This window comes from Cannabis sativa, chromosome 4 (genome assembly GCF_029168945.1).
Source record: "Cannabis sativa cultivar Pink pepper isolate KNU-18-1 chromosome 4, ASM2916894v1, whole genome shotgun sequence".
NCBI classification, from domain to species: domain Eukaryota; kingdom Viridiplantae; phylum Streptophyta; class Magnoliopsida; order Rosales; family Cannabaceae; genus Cannabis; species Cannabis sativa.
In genome coordinates this window covers 22,408,907-22,432,689 of record NC_083604.1, presented here as the reverse complement: position 1 = coordinate 22,432,689, position 23,783 = coordinate 22,408,907, and the positions used below count along the sequence as shown (strand labels likewise).

General features: G+C 29.3%; 1 protein-coding gene across 1 annotated transcript; it reads right to left on the bottom strand.

The window, feature by feature from the left end:
- Positions 1-2,188: 2,188 nt before the first annotated feature.
- LOC115714602 (GDSL esterase/lipase 6) lies at positions 2,189-16,497 on the bottom strand. The gene is made up of 4 exons (XM_030643347.2): positions 15,959-16,497; positions 15,671-15,816; positions 9,237-9,699; positions 2,189-2,560 (listed from the first exon to the last, which is right to left on the bottom strand). Exons 1-4 carry the CDS (start codon positions 16,296-16,298, stop codon positions 2,331-2,333), a joined length of 1,179 nt encoding a protein of 392 aa, XP_030499207.2. The 5' UTR covers positions 16,299-16,497; the 3' UTR covers positions 2,189-2,330.
- Positions 16,498-23,783: the final 7,286 nt, after the last annotated feature.

Sequence of the window (23,783 nt, the reverse complement as noted above, 5' to 3'; positions counted from 1 at the left end):
AGTCTGAATTATTTATGTTGAGAATTTCATGCATTAATTATCTATCACTCAAAAAACTTCAAATGTAATTATTATACATTAAGAAACATCATCTTCAACAAATTTTATAATTTTGTAACTCATTTGAATCATTTTACCTCTTATATCAGTACCATAATAATGAGTCATATTTTGCCAATTTTAATATGGGAGTAGATTTCAAAAGACAAATCATATATATATTTCAAATATTTGCGCTACTTTTTGGTATTTTTATTCTCTATACTAATACGATATACATAAATGACTATGAATCATTTTCATGCAATAATTCTTTCACTCAAAAAAAACTTCAAATATACTTATTCAAAATTAAGTAACATCATCTCCAACAAAATTCATAATTTGGTAATTACTCATTTGAATCATTTTTCTCTTATATCAATGCCATTTAAATCCATAACCTTTTATACTTATCTATGTTTTTTTTTCTTACAATATTTCTTTAATCTTACTTGACTTTTGAATTCCACTAACAAATTGCCAATCTCATATGATTCAAAGAAAATATTTATTGGAAGTAAAAAAATATATATTAATGACAAATATTATTACTTTTTTGTAATAATTAATATTCAGCTTAATTGAAACATAAATATAAAAGAGAAAAAAAAAAAAGACAAAGATACTGATGTTATTATATTCCAATATTTTTTCATATAACAATTAAAACAACATTAGACATATTATATATATAATATATATAAATATAACTGAATATATATATATAAATATTTCCACAAAGGTATTTTTTTTTTTAAAAAAAGAAATATAAGAATTAAAAGTGCATAAATCTCATATCATATATATTTTTAAAAATATTATTAACTAAATAAATATAATTTAATAAAAGTGAGAAGATGAGAGATACAATCAAAAAAAAAAAAAAATCAATCAATTTACATATATCCTTTAAAGAAAATAAAGATACATTTTATAATTAGTAACATAATAATTTTATATTTCAATTTTATACCTATCTATAAGTTAATACCAAACAAATATAAATAGAGTTACTATCATCTCTATTCATCATTGTCCATCATTCTCAAACTCTTGATCTTTCTACTATATATTTTTATTACATGTAAGCACAATATTTTTCTTTCCTAATTCTAAAAAAGAAAAACAAATAAAATTCAAAACATACAAGCAATTTGATTTTTGATTTTTTAGAAAGTACAAATTAATTAATAAGGTGGCATCCTACTTTTTATTTTGTGGTATTTATTTATTTTATTAAACTCTTAGTGAGTTTGTGGTTTTTTTATATAATTTTGTATACATCGAATATTAATATATCATCTTAGTAATTTGTTTAAGTAAAAATCTTACATATTTACAAATTATGTTAGGGTTATAAGTAGTATAAATCATTTCTTTATTGATCAGTTCAATTTGTCCAAAAATTAGTAGTATTTTTCTTTTATTTTATATAAGTGATTGAATACTTAAATCTTGCTCAATTAAGTGATTAAATTTAATAGATATCTAAAAAATTATTTTTACATTTTTTTTATACACTTGATAATTTTTCTTAATTATTTATAATTTTGTTATTTAATAATTAGTTTCTATATACATTAATTAGTGTATGTATATAAGTAAATAATTAAAAAAAATTGAAAAGTATTAGATTTAATTTTATTGATAATTAAGAAATAAATTTTAAAATATATAATTTCAAAAAAATTTATTAAAACCGCGCGAAGCGCGGATCCATTCCCTAGTTCTTAATAAAAAAAATTATGAAGAATCCTAAAAAAGCCTAGTAATGCTAGACTTTTTAAAATAAACTGCGCGCGCGTGTTGAATGTTTACTTTTGGAAGGGGACGTGTTGATTCATATATTTGACTAAATAACAATAATAATATAAAATGTGAGTTAATAGTTAATACTTTTCTAGTCAAACGAAAAACCATACGCAAAGCAATTAACCATAAAACTTTATTTTCGTTGACCATTCTTTATCCTTCCTATCGGCCACCAATTTGGGTACTCAATTATAGAAAAAAAAAAGAAAAAAAGAAGATAAAAGTAAAAAGTCCAACACAAGCCTCTCACTCTCTTTCTCTCTTTTTTTTTTTGTTTGCTTTTCCAAATAACCCTAAATTAACTATTAGAAGAAAAATTTACGGAGACTTCAAACAGAATTAACACATATGACTGTATGAGAGTTTATGTGATTTATTTTTGAAATTATCCTAATTAATAGCCTAATATTTTATGATCATATTAATGTATATAGTAATGATGATGAGGATGAGGAATTAAGTAGGTAGTAGTACATCTAGAGGGTCATGTAGGCTAGAGTTTTGATATTGACGGGTCTGATTCGGAGGGTGGTGCCTGTCCATAAAGCCTTGGAAATGATTTTGTAAGCGTGCTCGGTTGGATGGAAGTAATCCCAGAACAGATACTCTTCTGGCTTCTCACATATTTTGTATCCCTCTCTACCACATTGAACTTCTCCTCTTAGAACTCCCTCGCCGCAACATGCTTCTGACACATTTTTAAAACCTACGTGCATACTCAAAAGTATCAAACAATTAATTATATATATAATCAATTGACTTACATTACATATATAGACTCTTATATTATATATATATATAGATGATGCATTGCATGTGATATTATAATTATTATTTAACTTAATTGATTAACATTATTTTCTAGAGTATTATATATACTCAAAGGTAGGGGTGAGCAAAAAATCCATGAAACCAACCAAACCGAGTAAACCGACCGTCCGAACACCGAAAAAACTGACACCGAAAAAACCGAAAACCGAAAAAACCGCCTTTGGTTAAAACTGCCTTAACATGGTCGGTTTTAGTGTCAATGGCAAACCAACCGAACATATATATTATATATAATATATATTATTTTTGTACATATTTAAGATACAATTTTATTAAACTAATTTTACTTATATCTTTTTTATTTAAAGTCTCAATTATTCATTATTTTATGTTATTATAATTTGATGCAGTTACGTATTATATACACACATTCATAAAATAATACTAGTTTTTTAATGTAACACATTATCATATTAGTAGTACAAATAATTTGAACAAATTTAAAAAAGTTTATTTAACATTATTTATTTAACTAAGAAATTTTTATTTTTAAATTATATGATATTTGATACAATACTTTATTTTTTTGGTTTTCAAATATTTATAAAAAATTTAAAAACATATTTTTTTTAAAAAAAATAAAATAAAATTCGGTTTGGTCGGTTTAAACCGACCAAACCGTGGATTAAAACGGTCGATTTTTTTTATATTTTTATAATGGTCGGTCGGTTTTTGGATTAGAACCATAAAAACTGAAAAACCGAATTTCGGAATTTTTTTTAGTGTAAAAACCGACCAAACAGACCGTTGCTCACCCCTACTCAAACGAATTTTCTCAATAGTCCTCTAAGGCAGCCCAAAAACTTTGTATAGTATAATAAGTTTTTAGCAAACTTAATTATAAATCAACCAATGTATATGAATTAAGTAGGGTGTAGCTATATATTGCTCTAATCTTTACTATATCGTCTAATACTTTAGATATATACACATGCATTATTTAATTAACTAACCATGTTAATTTTGAAGAAATGTACGATTCAGTTGGCTAACGGTTGGTCAGTGTAGTTTACAAAAATTATTTTACCAACCAAATGGCCAAGTGGCTTGTGATATTAATTAGTTTTTTTTAGCTAGGTCAATGATAGAAACAAAACAAAAGAATAAATAAGAAACAAATGCCTGCAACTAAAAAGTAAGAGACAAAATTAGAAAAATTGAGAGATGGAAGGATGTTAAAGACACTCGCATTTATTTAATTGAGAGGATCTCAAGTACTGGAGGATTTTGTAAGGAGGAAGTCTCCATTGAGTCAAGCACTTTGTCCTTGTTTTATAACTCTATTCTGGCATTAATAAAGATAGTACCAACAATCATTGAAGGCTGCTTTCTCTCATGATCATCTCCCCGATTGTATACCCCAACCCCATAAGTTTTGTATTCACTTTGTTTATGTTTTATGTTCAATTTTTTTTTTTGGTATTTCATTCATTGATATGTTTAACATTGTTTCTCATGTTTTGTTTAGGTTCTTGTTCGGAGTTTGAGACTTCACAATTGGTATCAGAGCACTACTACAAAAAGAACTTGAAAAGAAATTTTTTTCTATCACTAAAAAAATAATACTATAGCTCTAAAAGGTTAAAAAAATATGTTGAAACCCTTTAGAGGCGCTTATTTCCATACAACCACCTCTAAAGGGGTGTTGCAAACTTCTAAATGGGTTTTAGGACATAAGAAAACTCGAATGAACCCTTATAAACCCTAACAAAATATTTAGCTACGTCAGCCACAAAAAAAAACCTTAAAAACCTTAAAGAAACACCCTCTCTCTCTCTCTCTCTCTCTCTCTCTCTCTCTCTCTCTCTCTCTCTCTCTCTCTCTCTCTCTCTCTCTCTCTCTCTCTCTCTCTCTCTCTTTGTTTGGCTCACAAGTCGTCGCACCAGCCGCCATAAAAGGTATATTTTTTTTGCTTCTTTTCCTCTCCCTCTCTTTTTATGTGTCTCTTACCTGAGCCACCACCAACCCTAGCGCCGGCGGTGCCTACCATGAAGAACCTACCATCGTCGGCAAAAAACTCTCTCTCTCTAGCACCGACAACACCCAACCTCGACAACCCAACCACCATCGAAGATCCCATCTCTTCTCTTTTCTTTCTCCGTCGTATTTTTCTTTTTGTGTTTTCTCTTACCATTTTATTTTTATTGTTTACGGGTAGTTCTGGCAGTTAACTCAAATTTGTGGTGAATTTTTTTTAGAAAAAAGTGTTATTTTGTACTGTTACGTTTAGATTTATAATTTCTTGGTTAAAATCAGACTTTCTCTTATTCATCATTCTTCGTCGAACTACCATTAAAATAAAAATATTTATAAAAAAAATACCTATGGAGGCAGTTATTAGCAAATAACCTCCTCCATAAGGTCCATTTAGAGGTGCTTATTTGTTAATAATTGCGCGCCTCTAAATGAACCCTTTAGAGTTAGTTCTCTTTTATCCTTTTAACGGCCCATGGAACTCAATGGGTTACGAATTTTGCCAAAACTTCCTCTAAAGGGTTGAAAAACAGTGAAGGCCCATTTGTAGTAGTAGAGCTGAGGAGGAGGTTCTCGTAATTTCAAAAATCAAAGGTGTTCTTCAAAGAACTCACCAATTAAGAATGTCAAACTCAAAATTTGAAATTAACAATTTCAATGGAGCCAATGATTTTGGCCTTTGAAGAATCAAAATGAGAGCACTGCTAGGGCATCAAGGTGTCTTGAAAGATTTGGATGAGAGAGCTTTCAAAGCCATTGCAGATAAGAAGGAGAGGTATGAGATTGAAACCAAAGCACATAGTGTAATTTTGTTGAGTTTAGACAATGAGGTATTAAGAGATGTCTTGAATGAGGAGAAAGCTTTAGGCTTGTGGAATAAACTCTCTGCAATATACATGAAGAAGTATTTAGAAAAAAAATTATACCTTAAGAAGAAACTTTACACTGTAAGAATGGATGACTTGAAGAAGTTAAAGAAACACTTGGATGATTACAACAAGATCATCCTGGATTTGAACAACATATGGGTTAAAATAGATGATGAAAACTAGACCATATATTAAGTTCATTGACAAGAGCGTATGAATATTTTGTTGACACAATTCTCTATGTGAAGGATACACTCACTGACTGAAGTAAAGGCACCCCTTCGTTCTAAATAGATTCTAAAGAAAGTGATGAAAAAATTGAAAACAATGGAGGAGGACTATTCACTAGAGGTAGAAGCATGAAAAGAAGTACAAGGGTAACAAGAATCATCATGGGAATAGGGGATAAAAACAAAGATCTGATTCAAGAACTCCATAAGGAAGCAGTGTTACTATTGTAAGAAAGAAGGTCATTTAGAGATGATTACCTTCCCCTTAAAGCCAATCTAAAGAGGGATCAAAATAAGAAAAACAAATCAAATGGAGAAGCTTGCATAGTCGCTGATGGTTATGAATCAGTTGATAAACTAGTTGCGTCAAGCTTGATTTCGTGTGAGGAATGGATCTTGGACTCGGGGTGCTCATTTCATATGACACCGAATAATTTTTTTCATTTCACTCTTAGAAAAACAAGGTGTAAATATTCTTGGAAATAGTAAGTCATAAAAAAATTGAGAGAATTAGAATTGTCACGAAATGAGGATGTATGATATATGGTGAGATCAGAACACTACAGTAAGTGAGGTATGTGCTTGAAATAAAAATAAATTTTCTTTATACTGGTGCTTTTGAAAAAAAAATAGATATACTGTCAAGATAGATGATAGGGCACTCAAGGTTACTAAAGGTTCTCTTGTTATTAGAAAAGAAAAACTCATTAATGACATTTGCTATCTTGAGGGGAATCTAGTCACTATATCAATTGCACTAGCTATTGACAAATCTATAGGAAATAGTACTAAGATTTGGTACCTCAAGCTAGGTCATGTAAGTGAAAGAGGGTTAACAGAACTTGAAAAACAAGGTATCTTCAAAAGTGTTCTTAAAGACAAGCTTAAATTATGTGAATCCTATGTATTGGTAAAGTGATGCAAAGTGAAGTTTCCTAAAGGCATACATACTACAATAGAGAAGTTAGGGTACATTCATTCTGATCTATGGGCGCCTTCCAACATTTAAACACTTGGAAGAGAAAATTATTTCTTAAGCATAATAGATGATTACACTAGAAAGTTTTGGGTGGCTATACTCAAGAACAAGAATCATGCATTCCAGACCTTTGTAAAATGGAGAGTAATTCTTGAGAAGCAAACTAGATGTTGCGTCAATATCCTAAGAACAGACAATGGGCTTTAATTTTGCTTTGATGAGTTCAACAGATGTTGTGTAAAATAAGATATTATAAGACATAACATAGTTGTGAATAATCCACATCAGAATGGCCTAGCAAAAAAGATGAACATAACTCTACATGAGAGAGTGAGGTGTATGCTAAAAATTTTGGGGTGAGGCACTCAAGACAACTTGTTATCTTATTAATAGGATCCCCTCTACAGCTTCAAACTCCACAAGAAATGTGGACTAGACATGTTCTAAAAGTATGATCTTATAGTCTTTGGGTGTACAACTTATGCACACATCAGACAAGACAAGTTGCAGCCTAGAGCCTTGAAGTTTTTATTTTTAGGCTATCCAAAAGGAATCAACGGCTAAAATTTATATTTTCTTGATCCCTGCTTCAAGAAAGGGATAATAAGCAGGGATGTAGTGTTTAGAGAGGATTATATAGCCATGAAGATGATTGAGGAACCAGTTGAAACTGCTGCGGTCAAAGATGCTAACACAGACAGTTTATAACTTGAGGTGGAGCAAGGTATCAATTCTAAATAGATTAGGAAAGTTTAGATTAATGACACTGAAGATAATTCAAATGAGACACAACGAGATCTCAGCAACTTTCAGTTGGAAATAGACAGAGAGAGGAAAGAAATCAAATTCCCAGACAGATTAGGCTATGCAAAATTTAGAGCTTTGTCCTTAACAGTTGCATATGAGATTGATAGTTAGTTACCATCAAGCTTCCATGAAGATGTGAACAGGAAGGCCATTCAAGAGGAAATGATGTCACTCAAGAAGAACAAAACCAGGTTGTTGTTAGAAAACTAGCTGGGAAAAAGATTGTTGTCTGCAAAAGGATATTAAGAGAGAAGGAAGGTAATATTGAGGATGGAACCAAGTGGTTCAAAGAAAGATTGGTTGCAAAGGGTTTCACACAACAAGAATGAGTGGATTTCAATGAAATCTTCTCACCAGTGGTGAAACAAGCTTCCATTAGAATGATACTTTCAAAGGCTACTAAATTGGATCTTGAAGTGGACTAAATGGATGAGAGGATAGCATTCCTACATAGAAATCTAGAGGAAGAAATATGTTATACCTATATTTTGAGCAGTAATAATAAAAAAGCTAACACGTGTAAGCTAGAATATGAACCATCCCCAAATTTATGCATTATTAAATGCACTTAGATAACTTGCCTCAAGAAATACAGTTAATAAAAATATTCAAACTCGCTGCTATATAGAAAATAGCGAGACAGGAATAATAACTATTGACTGATGAGATAGCGAGATAAATAGGTCCAACTCGGGATAAACAGAATATACAACAGAACCATTTAGACAAGTAGATAATGAGTTTGCAGCTCATTGATTTCCATACTCGTGATTATGAGTTTGTAGCTCATTAATCCACATACTTGTATGTTCAAGTAAAATCTCAATATTTATTCTCCTCGCTCTTGACGCGTTGGAATAACCATCTTACCTATACCTCACTCAATAACTAAAGAAGGCTGCGAGATGCATCGATCGTAACTCAACACTTAATACTTTCTCTATAAAGATATTTAAGAAAGACATCACTTAGAGGGTGAGAACAAGTGAGCACAATCAGCTTAACTGCCTATAGATAAATACAAAGAGTCGTTAGGCGGTTATTTATGATTATCTCATGTGCACAAAGATAAAACATGGAGAATGTTCACGTTTCATGAGCAGTTACAAATGATCACATCCTAGACAATAACTGTCATCCTAGACATCTGTAAATAGAGATAGAATCTAGGAAAGACAGGAGGTCCAATCTTTGGGAAAAAAATAGATAATATTGCTATTATTCATTCCTAAAAATAGTATCATTATATTCAGTATACAAACTTATAAATCTTGAATAAGATTGACTCTTGAATTATGAAGATTTAACTTCAAAACTACATAAAAAAATCTTCTTGTTATTTATTGCTTCCATATTATTAATTACTATACAATTAATTCCATAGTTTATTTAGTACAAAAAAAGTAATTATTTAGTTAACAAAAATCTAAGTTGACAAAATATATATGTAATAGCCTGAAGGGTTTAAGAGTGGGGATAACTTACTTAAGAAACGACATAAGCTCTTGTGTTCATTTTATTTATATTTTATGTTTGAATTTTTTTCTCGTTTGCGTATATCATTCGTTGATCCGTTTAACATTGTTTATGGTATTTTTTTAATATATCATTTTATTAATCTGTTTATAATTCATATATATATATATGTATTAATTTATATATATAGTGTAGAGATGATAGTAGTGTACGTACCATAACGCGATGGAACCATACGAAATCGCTGAACGATATCATAAACTGAGCCATAAATTGCAACCATGTTGGGGTACTTAATAGGAATGTCTTTGACCAAACTTTCCAAACCTTTGTTGTAATCCTTCACCATTTTGTTCATCTTCCCATAACATTTCTTGGTGGGGCCACCTATGAGCACTCGGGCGGGCACACACCCCACTGGCCCTAGTGAAAGCAGTCCAATCCGACGAGCCCCGAGTTTGTAAAGTTGTTCAACTAACTTACCAACCTCAGTCAACATTGTTTGGATGAACACTTCTGGCTTCTGTGATGAGTTATCAAATTGTAAGAAGTAGCCGTAGATGTCGTTGGATCCTGACTCCAAGAAGAATAACGAGTTTTTTATGCTCTTTTCGTCTGTGTGGTTTTGTTCCACTACCATTTTGAATTGTTGTAGTTGAACTTGGAGTGAGGTGACTCCCTGCGTTTCATCAAATTTATGTCGTTAATTTTCTACTTATAATAGATATAAATATATATACATACATACTACATAATTATTACACTATATTGTATTACACTGTATGTATGAATAATTTCTTCGTTTCAACTAGTTAGTTTATTTTATTAACTTGGCATGCTTATATATATTTTGATACTTATTAGCTAGAGTTAATTAGTAGTATAGCATTTCATTATTATTTTAAGTTTAAGACATGAATGAAGGTAAAAGAATATTGAGTCAGATTATTATAGGTTTCTAAATTAATTTTGAGATTAAATATTTATTTTGAAATATCTATATATCTTAAGTTCTAGTTTATTTATTCACGGCTTTCTATATACTAGGTGAATGTACGTGTCGAGCCACGTATTGCTAGTTTTATTTAAGATTTTAGTCTTTTTAAGATTTTGAATGTATTTTATTTTTAAAGATTACAAATTTTTTGTTTGAAAAAATTAAATATTTATATTTGAAATATTATTTAATAATGTATTAAAAATAATATTAGTGTAATTATAAAATTGTAAATAAATTTATTATTGGAGTAGTAGATTATTCTATTTACTTCTTTTTTTAACATAGCATTGTAATGTAAGTTTATATCTATAAATATTCTGTAAAGTGTTAATATTATATGAACATCTCCATTTATAAAGCTAAAAAGTGGGTCAATGACAAAAGTGGTATATCTGCAATCACACAAAGATAGAAGTGGTATTTCTGCTTCCTATGCTTATCCAGAGAAAACATTAGATAACGTGAGGTTAACTTTAATATATAAAGATTTTTCTTTTTTAAAAAATAAATAAAAAAAAATATTAATATTCTCCCAAGATAAGTTTGTTAGAGAGATATGTGGCTAAGATGATTTTTTTAATTTAAAAAGAGATTATTAATATTTAAAAGATTCTTTAATTTTTTGGGTTTAATTATTGGGTTTATTTGTTAACGGGAGATCAAACCTAATCGTTAAATTTAACAGAATATTCTTTTATTTTTAAGTATATTCTGTTAAACCAAAAATTGCCGTTAGATAGACACTTTTAATATATAAAGATATATATATATATGTGTATATTTATTCTACTTATATCACATGTAAAATTAGTTTTGAGCCTAATTAATAGAAGAAAAGCTAAGGGGCAACTTAGGTACAAAGCACTACACCAAAAGAGAAGTTGCTATTAATACAATTTAATATCAGCTCCTACGTATTATAATTTAATAAATAACATAAAAAAAAATCACTTAGCCACATCGACATAGTATTAAGCAATTTAAAGTGTCTAATAGCATTGGCAAACTGATAGTATTCTAAATTGACCGTTTATAATAATTACACAGAGGTATATTAGTACAATTTCAGGAATTTTTCAGTATTTATTACTAGAAAAATATTTATGGGAAAGTTATATTTAACATATTAATTTATTATTTTTTATAATATTTTTATCTTATGAATAATCCATATCTTATTACATACTGTAAGTGAGGACTATTGAAATATTTGACTTGATATATACTGAAATATAATTTATTATGACATGTATACTTATTGAAAAAAATAGGACTTGAACAATTTGTAATGACAATCTTCTTAATAATAAAATAGAAATTATAGTACATAAATGTATTCGATTAGGTTTCGGTTACTTTGATCTTACCAATTTTCTACAGTATTTATTTCTTTTTTACTTGTTAAACATGCATTTATTGAAAAAAAATATAAGTTACAAATCTTTAGTTGGTACTGAAGACATATTGTGGCAAGGCAACAAGGATCAATTCAAATCTATTGCTAATTTCTAAGTTCTTACAACATTTAGCAGGGGTATAAATTGCTTAGAGTTCACTGGGCTTCTATTGTTTGGAGCAGATTAAATGTGCCTAAGCACATCTTTATTTTGTGGTTAGCAGATCTAAAGAGGCTCCAAACAAAGACTAGAGTTCGGCGTTTTAACATCACATCGCCATAGTTACTAGTTTAGTCTTATTTTACTTTTTTGTTTTCTAATGAAACTGATTTTGTATTTGAGCTGAAATGGATGGTTTGGATGACTTAAATTAGCTATGTACTAGTTAGAAATGAGGAATGATGGATAATGGGTATTATTTTGGTATTATATTAACTTATTAAATCTATCTATTTGGTGATTGTATAACTGTAGGGATATTATTGTTCTTTTATATAAATGAGTGGTCTTGATTTTATTACTAATATTTTCTAATTAATATAAGAGTTAATCCATTACTTTTAATTTAGTATTTTGTAATATAAATTAAACGATCATTTATAAGTTTTATTATCTTACAAGGATCAAAGTGTGATATTTGACTATCCAAATTATATTACATATCTGCCACGGTCTAAGTTCGAGTCGTAACATATATATTTACAAATATATATGACATAATTTCAACTTCACGTACGTAATCTATATTTATTTCATAAACTGCTTTTAGTTAATTAATCACCTAGAAGTAAACAAGTAGCTAGTTACTATAAAACCATATTATATAAGAGAAATGTTAAAAGATATTAATGGTTCTTAACATTAAAGTCTTTGTGTAGTAAAGTATATTAACTAACTAATTGTAAGATGACATGAAAATATTAGACGTTACCCATGTAATTATGCTGATTATGTAATTATTAGAAATGTTGGATATAATATTCAATCCACTTTCCACAAATTTTTAACTAGCGATTCTAGCAAAATTGTAGGATAATATCCTACTCGAACAACAGTATATCTTCTAATTAATTAATATCATTGAGAAAGAAACATATTAGTTGAAAGCCACAAGGCCCAAAATACAGATTTAGCGAGGGAAAGATCAACGTCTGATCTGTAATATTAATCTAGCTGGACACTTCATTTTTTGTTGTGTAGTCTAGTAGTAGTATATTTAGCTTTATATATATTTATATATATACTAGCAAAAAATTACGTGCGAGGCACGTATACTAAATTTTATGCTAGGTTTTTTCTATGTTATTTGAAAGTGATATTATTATTGAATACTGAATGCAATATATTAGTGTTTAAGAAAGCTTAATGATTTAAATATGTTCTTAAGTTAATCCAAAAATAAACTAAAAATTGATGTTCCAATACTTAAAGAAACATTACTTAAATGAGGGTAAGATAAAAAGAAAATTAAAAATCAATCTCTAAATTATTGATAATTGAAAATAACATTAGTCTAAAAATTGTAGATAAGAAAACTAATGATAGTCATTGGTGGATTTCAATCTTCATTTTCTTTGATAGAGACAATAGTGTAATTTTTATATTTTGCACTTTTCATTTTAGCCGGGTCCGCATATATCTGGATTATCTATTTTTTCTTTGATAAATTAAATATGGTAGTGTCGACAAAGCGACGGTGTTCCTACAAAAAGTGATGTATTTTCATTTAAGATGATTAGACATGGTGTGCATAATTTATTTAATTAAAAAATGAACTTATGAAAGACATGTAAAACTATTTAATTTTTTAAAAACTACACCTCTGCAGTATATTTCATTAGTTGGGCAGCATTACACGAAAATATTTTTTCCACAATATCTGCGAACATGACAGCAGATAGGCTCTTTGTATTGTCATCAAGTTCAACATATGCTATAGCACTGTAAAATGCATAATAAGATTGTTAGTATATTTTTTTATTTTAACTTAATTTCAATAACATCATATGTTTTTTGTAATATGCCGTGGTGTAGGAAATCCTTCTTGGCCGCATGTTGGCTTATCACATATGATTTTTTCATCGTGATTGTATAAATCTATTTTTTTATGACATGCGTCACATGACATGTAATAAAAATTCTAGAGAGTATCAGTTATTTTTATTGCCGCCTCAATCCAAAAATATTTTTTCTACATCCAAATCAAATGGTGTTAATAATAGTAAGATATTGTTATTCTTTTGGTTGGGCCTGCTCTCATCAATGTCACTCCACCATCAAACGTCGATTTGAGGTTTGATATCGATCAAAAGGCAGAGAAGGCGAAGTGGGCAGTGCAAATTTTGATGGTATAAGCGAATATTTAATATCAGTTCAAATATTAATAGGATTTATTTTATTATTATTTTATTATATATAAATAATATTTTACTATTTTATTAAATAAAAATAAAAAGTCACCCATGAATTTCTCATAAACCAAGAATTTCAGTTATATAAGCACACTTTATATAGAATAGATATATTCGAGTCTGAGCTGCCGAGTTCATTTGCCCTTTTAAAAAAATATATTATTTCTATTTAATTTTAGATGAGTGTAATATATTAGTGTATGTATGATTGTATGTAATTTTGTGTAAATTGTGAGAAAAACATTTGAAATATTGTTGCAAAGTTCAAATTAAAGTTTTCACCTACATTTTTGTTCGTTTTCCTTTAGGTATATGAAAAGTTTACATTTATTTGAAGAAATGTTTTCACCAGATTGTCCATTGATTAATTTTTGTTTATTCAATTGTATACAAACATTTATCATTATTTTTTATATATATTAAATCAAAATAAAAACACAATATTTTATCTAATTATCAAAGAAAAATTGAAGGAGTGAAGGTAGCTAATAAATGTATACATATAGTTGAATAGAATTTTTACTTTAGTAGATATTTTTTGCTCCTAAAGGTTCTGCTAAAATTCAAATGGTAACATTCAATTGGTTAGAATTACATATTATTGGTGTCCTCGCTACCTAGTGAAACAAAAACTCATAAATAAATAAAGAAAAGTAAATAAAAATATCAGTTATATAAGATGGTATAAGGGAATATTTAATATCAGTTCAAATATTAATAGGATTTGTTTTATTATTATTTTATTATTTTATTAAATAAAAATAAAAAGTTACCCATGAATTTCTCATAAACCAAGAATTTCAGTTATATAGACACACTTTATATAGAATAGATATACACTAAATAAATATTACGTGTGAAAAGTCAGTATCTTAATTTTATTTTAGTTTTTAATTTTTTTTAATATTATAATTTTAAAATTAATAATATTCAATGTAGTGATAACTATTAAATTTTGAAAGCGTAATAATGATTTAAAATAAAACAAAAATTACTATTATACTTTGTAATAGTAATTAAAAAAAAAATTATTATTCGTCAAATTTATCTTCGCAATTAATGAAAATACTCACCTAGTTAAACTATTAAAACATTCAAATTTAATTTAAAATAATATTTAAAATTTAACTAATTCTAAATATCAAAATTTAAAAATAATTTTTAATAAAAAAAATAAACAATATGAACAAATTTATTATTAATTGCAACACTTTAGGTGGATTAATTATAGGGGAATTATTCCATATATTATTTTTTTTAACTTTTTTTTTTCAAATTTACGGTTTGCGTTTCTAAAGTGGTTGCAGCACTAGTTGCAATAGGGGAATCTGTACGATTTTCTGTTGCAATTTAGGAGTTTTTATGTAGAATTCCATAAAAATGCAAAAAAAAAAAAAACTTGTTTAAATTGTAAAAATGAAAAAGCCATTTAATTATATTTAGGTTTAACTAACTACATGTATACTGACTCTTTACGTGTCAACATCTAATAATTTGCTATTTTTTTTTTATTTTAAAAAAAAGTCACCTAATAAATTTTCATAACCCAAAATTGTGTTATATAGCCACAATTTATATGAAATAGATATATAAGATTTTATTGTGACGGCAAAATAGTTAATTATTCTAGTTTCCACTATACAATTAAAAAGTACGTTATTTGATCTCACAAAAATTATGTATGTTAATGAAAGACTATCTTCCCTTTTGCCCTCATTATTTGGTTTTTATGTATATATATGTATATGGTAAAGAATCTATAATGTAGATATATGATGTTTATAAGAAACCATGTATAAATATATATATATATATATATTATAAATGAAGATGGTGACATACAAAAATGCTGCCCGTGTCCCCCAAAACACCGCTGCCAGCGCTGGCAAAGTTGATTCCATTGGAGGGATAAGCCTTCCAAGTCCCATTGGAAACCGCCATCTGTGCCTCAAGGAACGGTTTCTGCAAATCAATCCCAATATATTCCGCTGCACCAGCACCATGTGTATACGTATACGTATTAATACTGCTATTAGTATTCCATTATTATTTTGAATAACATAAATGACAACTATATATATTATCCTTAGTGTATTTATATATATATATATAAATGTTATACCCACTTACAAATGAAATCGACAACCGTTCTGCCATTGGTGAATCTGCCGGTGGGGCGATGGAAGAAAGTGGAGCCGTAAGGAGGGAAATCAGCTTGAGAAGAGCAATTCTTGTTGAAGTGGTTGTTTCCGGCGTCCAAAAGGGAATCGCCAAAGCTGAATATCGTCCTTGATAAAACTTCACTACTATTAGTGTTGTTGTTGTTGGATAAAGAAGCAGCTAAACCAAACGACCACGGATTATTAATATTATTATTATTCCCCATTAATATACAAAGAAGAAGTGGTAATAGTAATGGTACATTAATGTAATTACTATTATATTTGTAAAACCTTTTTTGGTAATCCATTATATGTTTTATTATTAGCTTAATGCAAATATATGAGAATAAACTATACTAGTAGGAGCAGTATAGCACTGCTATTAATATTATAAGAGAGAGAGAGCATGAGAACGTAAAAGAAGGGGGACAAATAAAGACAATAATAATGGAAGAGAAAGCACGAGGCGATGAGAGCATGAAGGGCGTGGGTTGTCTTGGCCATCATCATCTTCCTCAACTTTTTAGCTATACTTAGCACTTAACAGATCACTAGACGACCGTTGTTTTCGTCTCTATGCGTACTACGACTCCCATGCTCACACGTACGCGCGTTCTCTTCTCATTGAATTGGGCTTTAGTACTGCTCCACTCACCCACACTGCCCATTCTCAGGCCCATTACACAGACAATGAGGGAAAAGCAAAAGGAGTTATTTCACAAAAATATAAAAACAACAAAAAAAATTACAAAAATACGGTTTTACGGAATTTTAAATATTTTTACGATTTTTTTAATTTTATTTACAAAAAAATACGGTATTTTTATGTTGTAATTTTGTTAATTAGTTGTTGATTTTTTGTTATCTGTATGTTATTTTTTGTTGTTATTTTGATGTTAATTAGTACTGCTCCACTCACCCACTGCCCATTCTCAGGCCCATTACACAGACAATGAGGGAAAAGCAAAAGGAGTTATTTCACAAAAATATAAAAACAACAAAAAAATTACAAAAATACGGTTTTACGGAATTTTAAACATTTTTACGATTTTTTTGATTTTATTTACAAAAAAAATACGGTATTTTTATGTTGTAATTTTGTTAATTAGTTGTTGATTTTTTGTTATCTGTATGTTATTTTTTGTTGTTATTTTAATGTTATTTTATGTAGTTTTCTTGTTGATTTTATGTTGTTTTCGTGTTATTTATTAGAAAACTGTAAAAATGTAAAAAAAAATATTCTTTAAACGTAAAAATGTAAATATTTTACAAAAAATAGTGTCTTATGTAATTATTCCAGAAGCCAATTAACTATTGAAAAAGAAGAAAAACAAAGGCACACATGAAACCATACACATATTATTATTATTAGTCCTTTATTTTTTTCAAAAAAAATGGAACGTTAAGTTAGTTTTTATAAATTTTGACAGAAAAAAAAAACAGCCGACGAATATGAATAGTTAACCAAAAATAAAGTTTAAAATATGAATATTTTCATAAATTATAGAATAAAAATTCTATGAGCGTAGATATTATTTTTAAACCGTGTGTTTTGTAAAAATTATAAGTTAGACCCCTATTTTGTTAAATAACAAAACAAATTCTATATTTTCAAAAATGATACAAATAAGGATCTTGAGCACAATTTTTCAGAATTTTTTTTAATACAACTTGAAAACAATTCATAACACGAAAAAAAAAATGTAGAAAATTTAACCCCCGTTTTGTCATAATACTTCTAGGTTGAATTATATATTATTAAGTTTTATTTTGACAAAAAATCAATTCATGGTTCTATTTGTTTTTTTGGAAGATACAAGACCAATTTTGTCATTTAACAAAACAGGGGGTCCAATTTATAACTTTTACAAAAACACATGATCTAAAATGGTATTTACCCATTCTATAAACAAACTTATCTAATCACCACATTATTTTTCATCTATTTTATTACATTTATATTTTTCATCAACCAAAGAATAAATAGGATCACCAAGAAAAATTATTTCACAGAAAAATTGTCGAAGTTATCATTACCGCCAGAAAAGTCGTTGCAATTGGCATTGCCAATGAAAAAGTCACTAGAAAAATATCAATGGAATCATCATCACCGCCAAAATATCATCAGAGTTATTATCGTCATTGGATAAGACTTTAATAATAATGGCACGTCCAAGTGAGGCACGACATAAAGTGGTGCCAATAAAATACTTGTAATGGGCTGACACACCTAATGTCGTGCCCATTTTCTCATTATTTTTTTTAAGTTTTAGGGGCGCGGGGGCGCGACATCCTAGACATGGGATATGACAGGTCATATCCCCATTATTTTTTAAGTTAGAACATCAATTCAGGCAATAATTTTCCCGCATTTATAGTTGGGCACGACACTGTCAGGCCCCCTGCCCTGACATGGCATGCCAATTGACATAATGGGCACGACAGTGTCGGCATCATGTTTTCCCCCCCTTTTTTTGAAAAAAAAAATAGGCTTGAGGGAGTCATCTCGTCTAAACCCTTTACCCATTCACTCGTTCTCTCTGTCTCTCTACTCATACCGCCAGTTCCTTCTTCTCAAGCCCTCACACTATCGGTCTTTCTCTTCTCAAGCCTACCCCGATGATCTTCTTCTTCTCAAACCCTCACACCGCTAACAATGACAAATCATCAGTAAGTTTTTTCTCTTTCAGGTCTCTACGGGTAGCTCCAACCGGCCATGGCATGGGTAACACAAAAAGTTAGTTTCTTCATTTTATTTTCTTGAGATACATTATTAATTTTTAATCTACACTTTGAAAATCGAAGACTAATTGGTTATTCATAATATACATGTTTTACTCTTGAATTATTTTTCATGTTTGATTTTGTTTTCTAATTATTTTTTCTTTCTCATTTGGGTCTCTATGATTTACAGAGAAGACAAATTGATTATTCATAATATATAAAGACAATTAAACTACTACAAATATGATATTTTGTGTCGATTTTGATGTAAATGAAATTAAAAAATTTACGCAATTAATTTGTGGTTGAATTTTGCATCGATTATGTACTGATGCAAGGTTTGTGTCAGTTTTGAAGGCATTTGTGTTGGTTCACAACTGATGCAAAAACTACACTATTTGCGCCAGTTGCGAACCAACGCAACAAGCTATGTTCACTCGAAGCAACAAGTTAGGAAATTTCATGTTACTTTTGTCTATGGATTCAACTTCAGTAATTATATTAGTTTACTAAAATATCATTTATAGGTAGTTAAGTGTTTTAAGGATAAAATACATTGAAGGGTAGAACGGTAAATTTATCCCATTTGATGTAGATCATCTATAGAGGATCTTTGACTATTTGGATTGTAACAATGGATAATTATAACGTATTTATATCTTGGTACATATAGAGCATTCTATACAGCTAAGAGTGCAATTCTGAATCTATAGTGGCACAAGGAGGAATTAATAAGTTAGAGAATTTACTTTGTGAATTTTAGATCTACTTATTGGAAACTTGATTATATAGGCCCATAGTCCCCACACTAGTTGAGATAATACTGCTTGCAGACTCAGTTAATTAGTTTTAATTAATCAATTATAATTTTAAAATTAGACTATGTCTTATTAATGAATTTTCACTAAGCAAGGGCTTAATTGTGAAGAAAAGAGATTTTGGGGTTTATTTGTTAATTAAGAGACTTTGTATGGTCTAATTAATAAATAATATAAATGACAATTTTATTTGATAATTAATTATAATTATTAAATAAATACTTTTGACATCTATAGTATTAAAATTAGAAAATATGATATTATTGAAAGAAGAATAAGTGGTTGAAATAAAGTGACAAAATTGTAACTAGTGAAGCCCACATAGTGTGGCCAGCCACTTAGTGTATTTTTACCCATTATTTTATTCTTTTTAATCCTAAACCCTAGTTGAAATACTATAAAAGGAACATGATGCTCTCATTCTCATCCAACACTTTCAACCAGCCAAATTTAGTTTCTAACTCTGTCAAACAACTAGTAGATGAGAGATACCTTCTATAGAGATTTGAACCCTCCTTCATTGTTCTTCATCAATTCACCCATAGTGATAGAGTGTCATGCCCACACATAGCAAGTCAAGTACTCAATTATAGTGCGGAAGACGGTGGTAACCAACCCGAATGAGAGAAGGAGATCCAGGCTCAAATCTTGTATTACTCTACAACAGAAAGGAACAAGGATTAGAGATCTGAGCGGAAGGAGTCATATTATTGTTGGGTTTTATGCCCTAAATAAAACTCCATTTCAATGTAATCAATTTTATTCAACATCAATAAAGAAACAGAAGTATTTTTCATTCATTTTTGTATGTTTTGGTTCACCTTATCAATTGCTTGTCTATTTGATTTATAAATTCATCTGAAACCCTTTTCACATACTTGATCCTGTTTATTGTGTTGTCAACACTTTGGAAAGTAAACATGACTATGTGAATAAAGTTTCCTAGATTTATCAGACACAGGGTTTTACTGATATGATAATCTACAACAAGAGTTTACTTGCATTTGGAGAAATGCTATGTTCTTTCCAGAACATTGGTTAAAGTAAAGCTCAGGTTGGGTGCATGGAGTATGCATCGGAAGGGATCGATATTGAACTTTGATATAGATTTATTAAACTTACCGTAATATCTATTCAAGTCAATATCGCCTAGTTGATCCTAGATCAAATGATCTTAATCCTGTTATGATTAGGCTCAATCTCGAGAGGCTATTCGTGTTCTTTGATTTGTTAGTTAAGCCTACTTTTAGGTCAGGGTGATACGTACATTTTGGGAACACGGTAGTGCAATTGAGTGGGAGCGCTAACATAAACATGGAATCTATAGCTTCTATCTGACGAATAGTAAGCAAAGGATGATCTCCTTCGAGCTTGACCAAACGAAAATAAATGGTGGAGTACTCATTTCACATAAGCTGAAATATCATTTATACGGGGTCAAGTATTTTAAGGATAAAATACATAGTAGGGTGTAACGGTAATCTAATCCCTTTATAGTGTAGATCATTCATACAGAGGATCATTGTTCAAATTAGGATTATAACAATGGATAACTAATGATGTGTCTATATGGTGGAACATATAAAGCATTCTATATACTGAGAGTGCAATTCTAAGTTCTATGCGTGGATTCAACGAAGAATTAATAAGTCAGTGAATTTAGGTAATAAATTCATGATCTGCTTATTGGAAGCTCGGTTATATGGACCCATGGTCCCCCCACTAGTTGAGATAATATTGCTTGTAAGACTCATATAATTGGTTTTGATTAATCAATTATAATTCTCAAATTAGACTATGTCTATTTGTGAATTTTTCACTAAGTAAGGGCGAAATTGTAAAGAAAGAGTTTTAGGGGCATATTTGTTAATTACGATACTTTGTATGGTTCAATTAATAAATATGATAAATGACAATATTATTTAATAATTATTTATAGTTATTAAATAGTTAGAATTGGCATTTAAATGGGTGAATTAGAAAATTGGCGTTTTTGAGAAAATCAGATTCAAAAATGATAAAATTGCAAAATTGCAAAAAGTGAGGCCCAAATCCATACTGCCATGGCCGGCCACTTTTATAGGAATTATCCTCTGATATTTTCATTATTTTAATACCAAATAATTCAAACCCAACCCTAGTGGAATGCTATAAATAGATAGTGAAGGCTTCAGGAAAATTACACTTCTCATTCAGAAAAACCTGAGCCTTCTCTCTCTATACCTGGCCGCCCACTCTCTCTCTCTCTTCTTCCTTAAGATTTCGAAATACTTAGTGATTAGAGTAGTGCCCACACACAGCAAGTGATACCTCAATCATAGTGAGGAAGATCGTGAAGAAAGACTTTCAGCAAGAAGGAGTTTCAGCATTAAAAAAGGAGAGAAAAAGATTCATGTTCAGATCTTGATAATACTCTGCGACAGAAAGGATACAAGGGTTAGAGATCTGAACGGAAGGAGTCATATTATTCTGCTGCACCCAATGTAAGGTTTACTAAACTTTATATGTGTTTATTTCATCGTTTTAGAAAGTTCATATTTAGGGTGTTAATCAACATACTTGTGAGTAGATCTAAGATCCTGGTAAAATAATTTCCAATAATTATTCTGCTGCAATCAATGTAATAAGATTTTCTAAACTCTTATGTGTTTAATTTCATCGTATTAGAAATTCATATTTAGGGTGTTAATGAAACATACTTTTTTGTATATCTAAATCCTAGTAAAATAAATCCCAACTGTAACATCCCTAATGAACTTCCTGAACTCCATGACAACAAAGAGATAACAGCTTATATTAAGGTAGTAAAACAAGATTCAAGTGAAGGATGGAAATTCAACATCACTTCATTCCTTAATACAACTCCAGTCTCAAATGAAGAATTAATCTCTAATGCTTCAAGTTCTCATCCTAATCAAACTCTCTTCTGACTCTTTCTGAAAAGAAACACAAACTTACATTTGACAATGAAAAAAAGAAACATAAAGTTACTGACAAAGATGAAAAGAACCACAAGACTTCTAATGAAGATCAAATGTAGTAGAAAGCTTCGCAGTGTATCTCTTCTAAATAGGCTTGCTCTTTTAAAAGTTATTTTGAAAGTTTCATGATGGAATACATATGTAAATAGGCCACTTGTTGGAACACTTATCATAGACTTCCACTTTTGAAAGCTCCATCACTACTAGATGGAATAAGTATGTAAATAAATAGGCCACAACTTAGGAATACTTAAACAATCTTTTAAGTTTCATTACAACTTGAAATGGATATATAAGCCACAACTTTAAAAGCTACTATCGTGTTGGAACATTAAAAACTTTTGTCTCCTTAAATTACTATGAAGTAAATTATTATAATGTCAACATTTTATAGCCTCACTAGTATTGGAAAAAGCCTAATATTGGTTTAAGTTAAAAAAAATAAATAAATAGATATATCTTTATATATTAAAAGTGGTTATCTAACGTCAATTCTTGGTTTAACGTTTTTATTTTTCTTTCCCGTTAAATTTTAACAGAATATTCTATTATTTAACAGAATATTCTAATTAGAAAACCATTAATTATATCTCATTAATATCACCTTATAAATACTCACAAAATTTATTCTAACTAATTTCTCAAAAATTATAGTAAAATTCGATTATATTATTACTTTTCACTTCTATTCCTGCAATTGAATGTGAAAGGGGTGAACTAATTGCGAAACTATTTTATAAACCCATAAAATGTTGGAAATTATTTTTCCAGTATCTTAGATCTACTCACAAGTATGTTGATTAACATCCTAAATATGAACTTTCTAAAACGATGAAATAAACACATATAAAGTTTAGGAAACCTTACATTGGGTACAGCGGAATATAATGACTCCTTCCGTTGAGATATCTAGCCCTTGATTCCTTTCAGTAGCAGAGCATTATCAATATCTGAACCTGGATCTCTTTCTCTGAATTTTTGATGCTGAAACTCCTTCTTGCTGAAAGTCTTTCTTCACGATCTTCCTCACTATGGTTGAGGTATCACTTGCTGTGTGTGGGCACTACTCATACACTAAGAACTTCGAAATTTCAATGAGGAAGAGAGAGAGAGTGGGTTCGGCCAAAGATAGGGAGAGAGAATGATCAGGTTTTTCTCTGAAGGAAAAATAGAAAATTTAAGTGTCATTTTCCTGAAGCCTTCACTATCTATTTATAGCATTCCACTAGGGTTAGGTTTGAATTATTTGGCATTAAAATAATGAAAATAT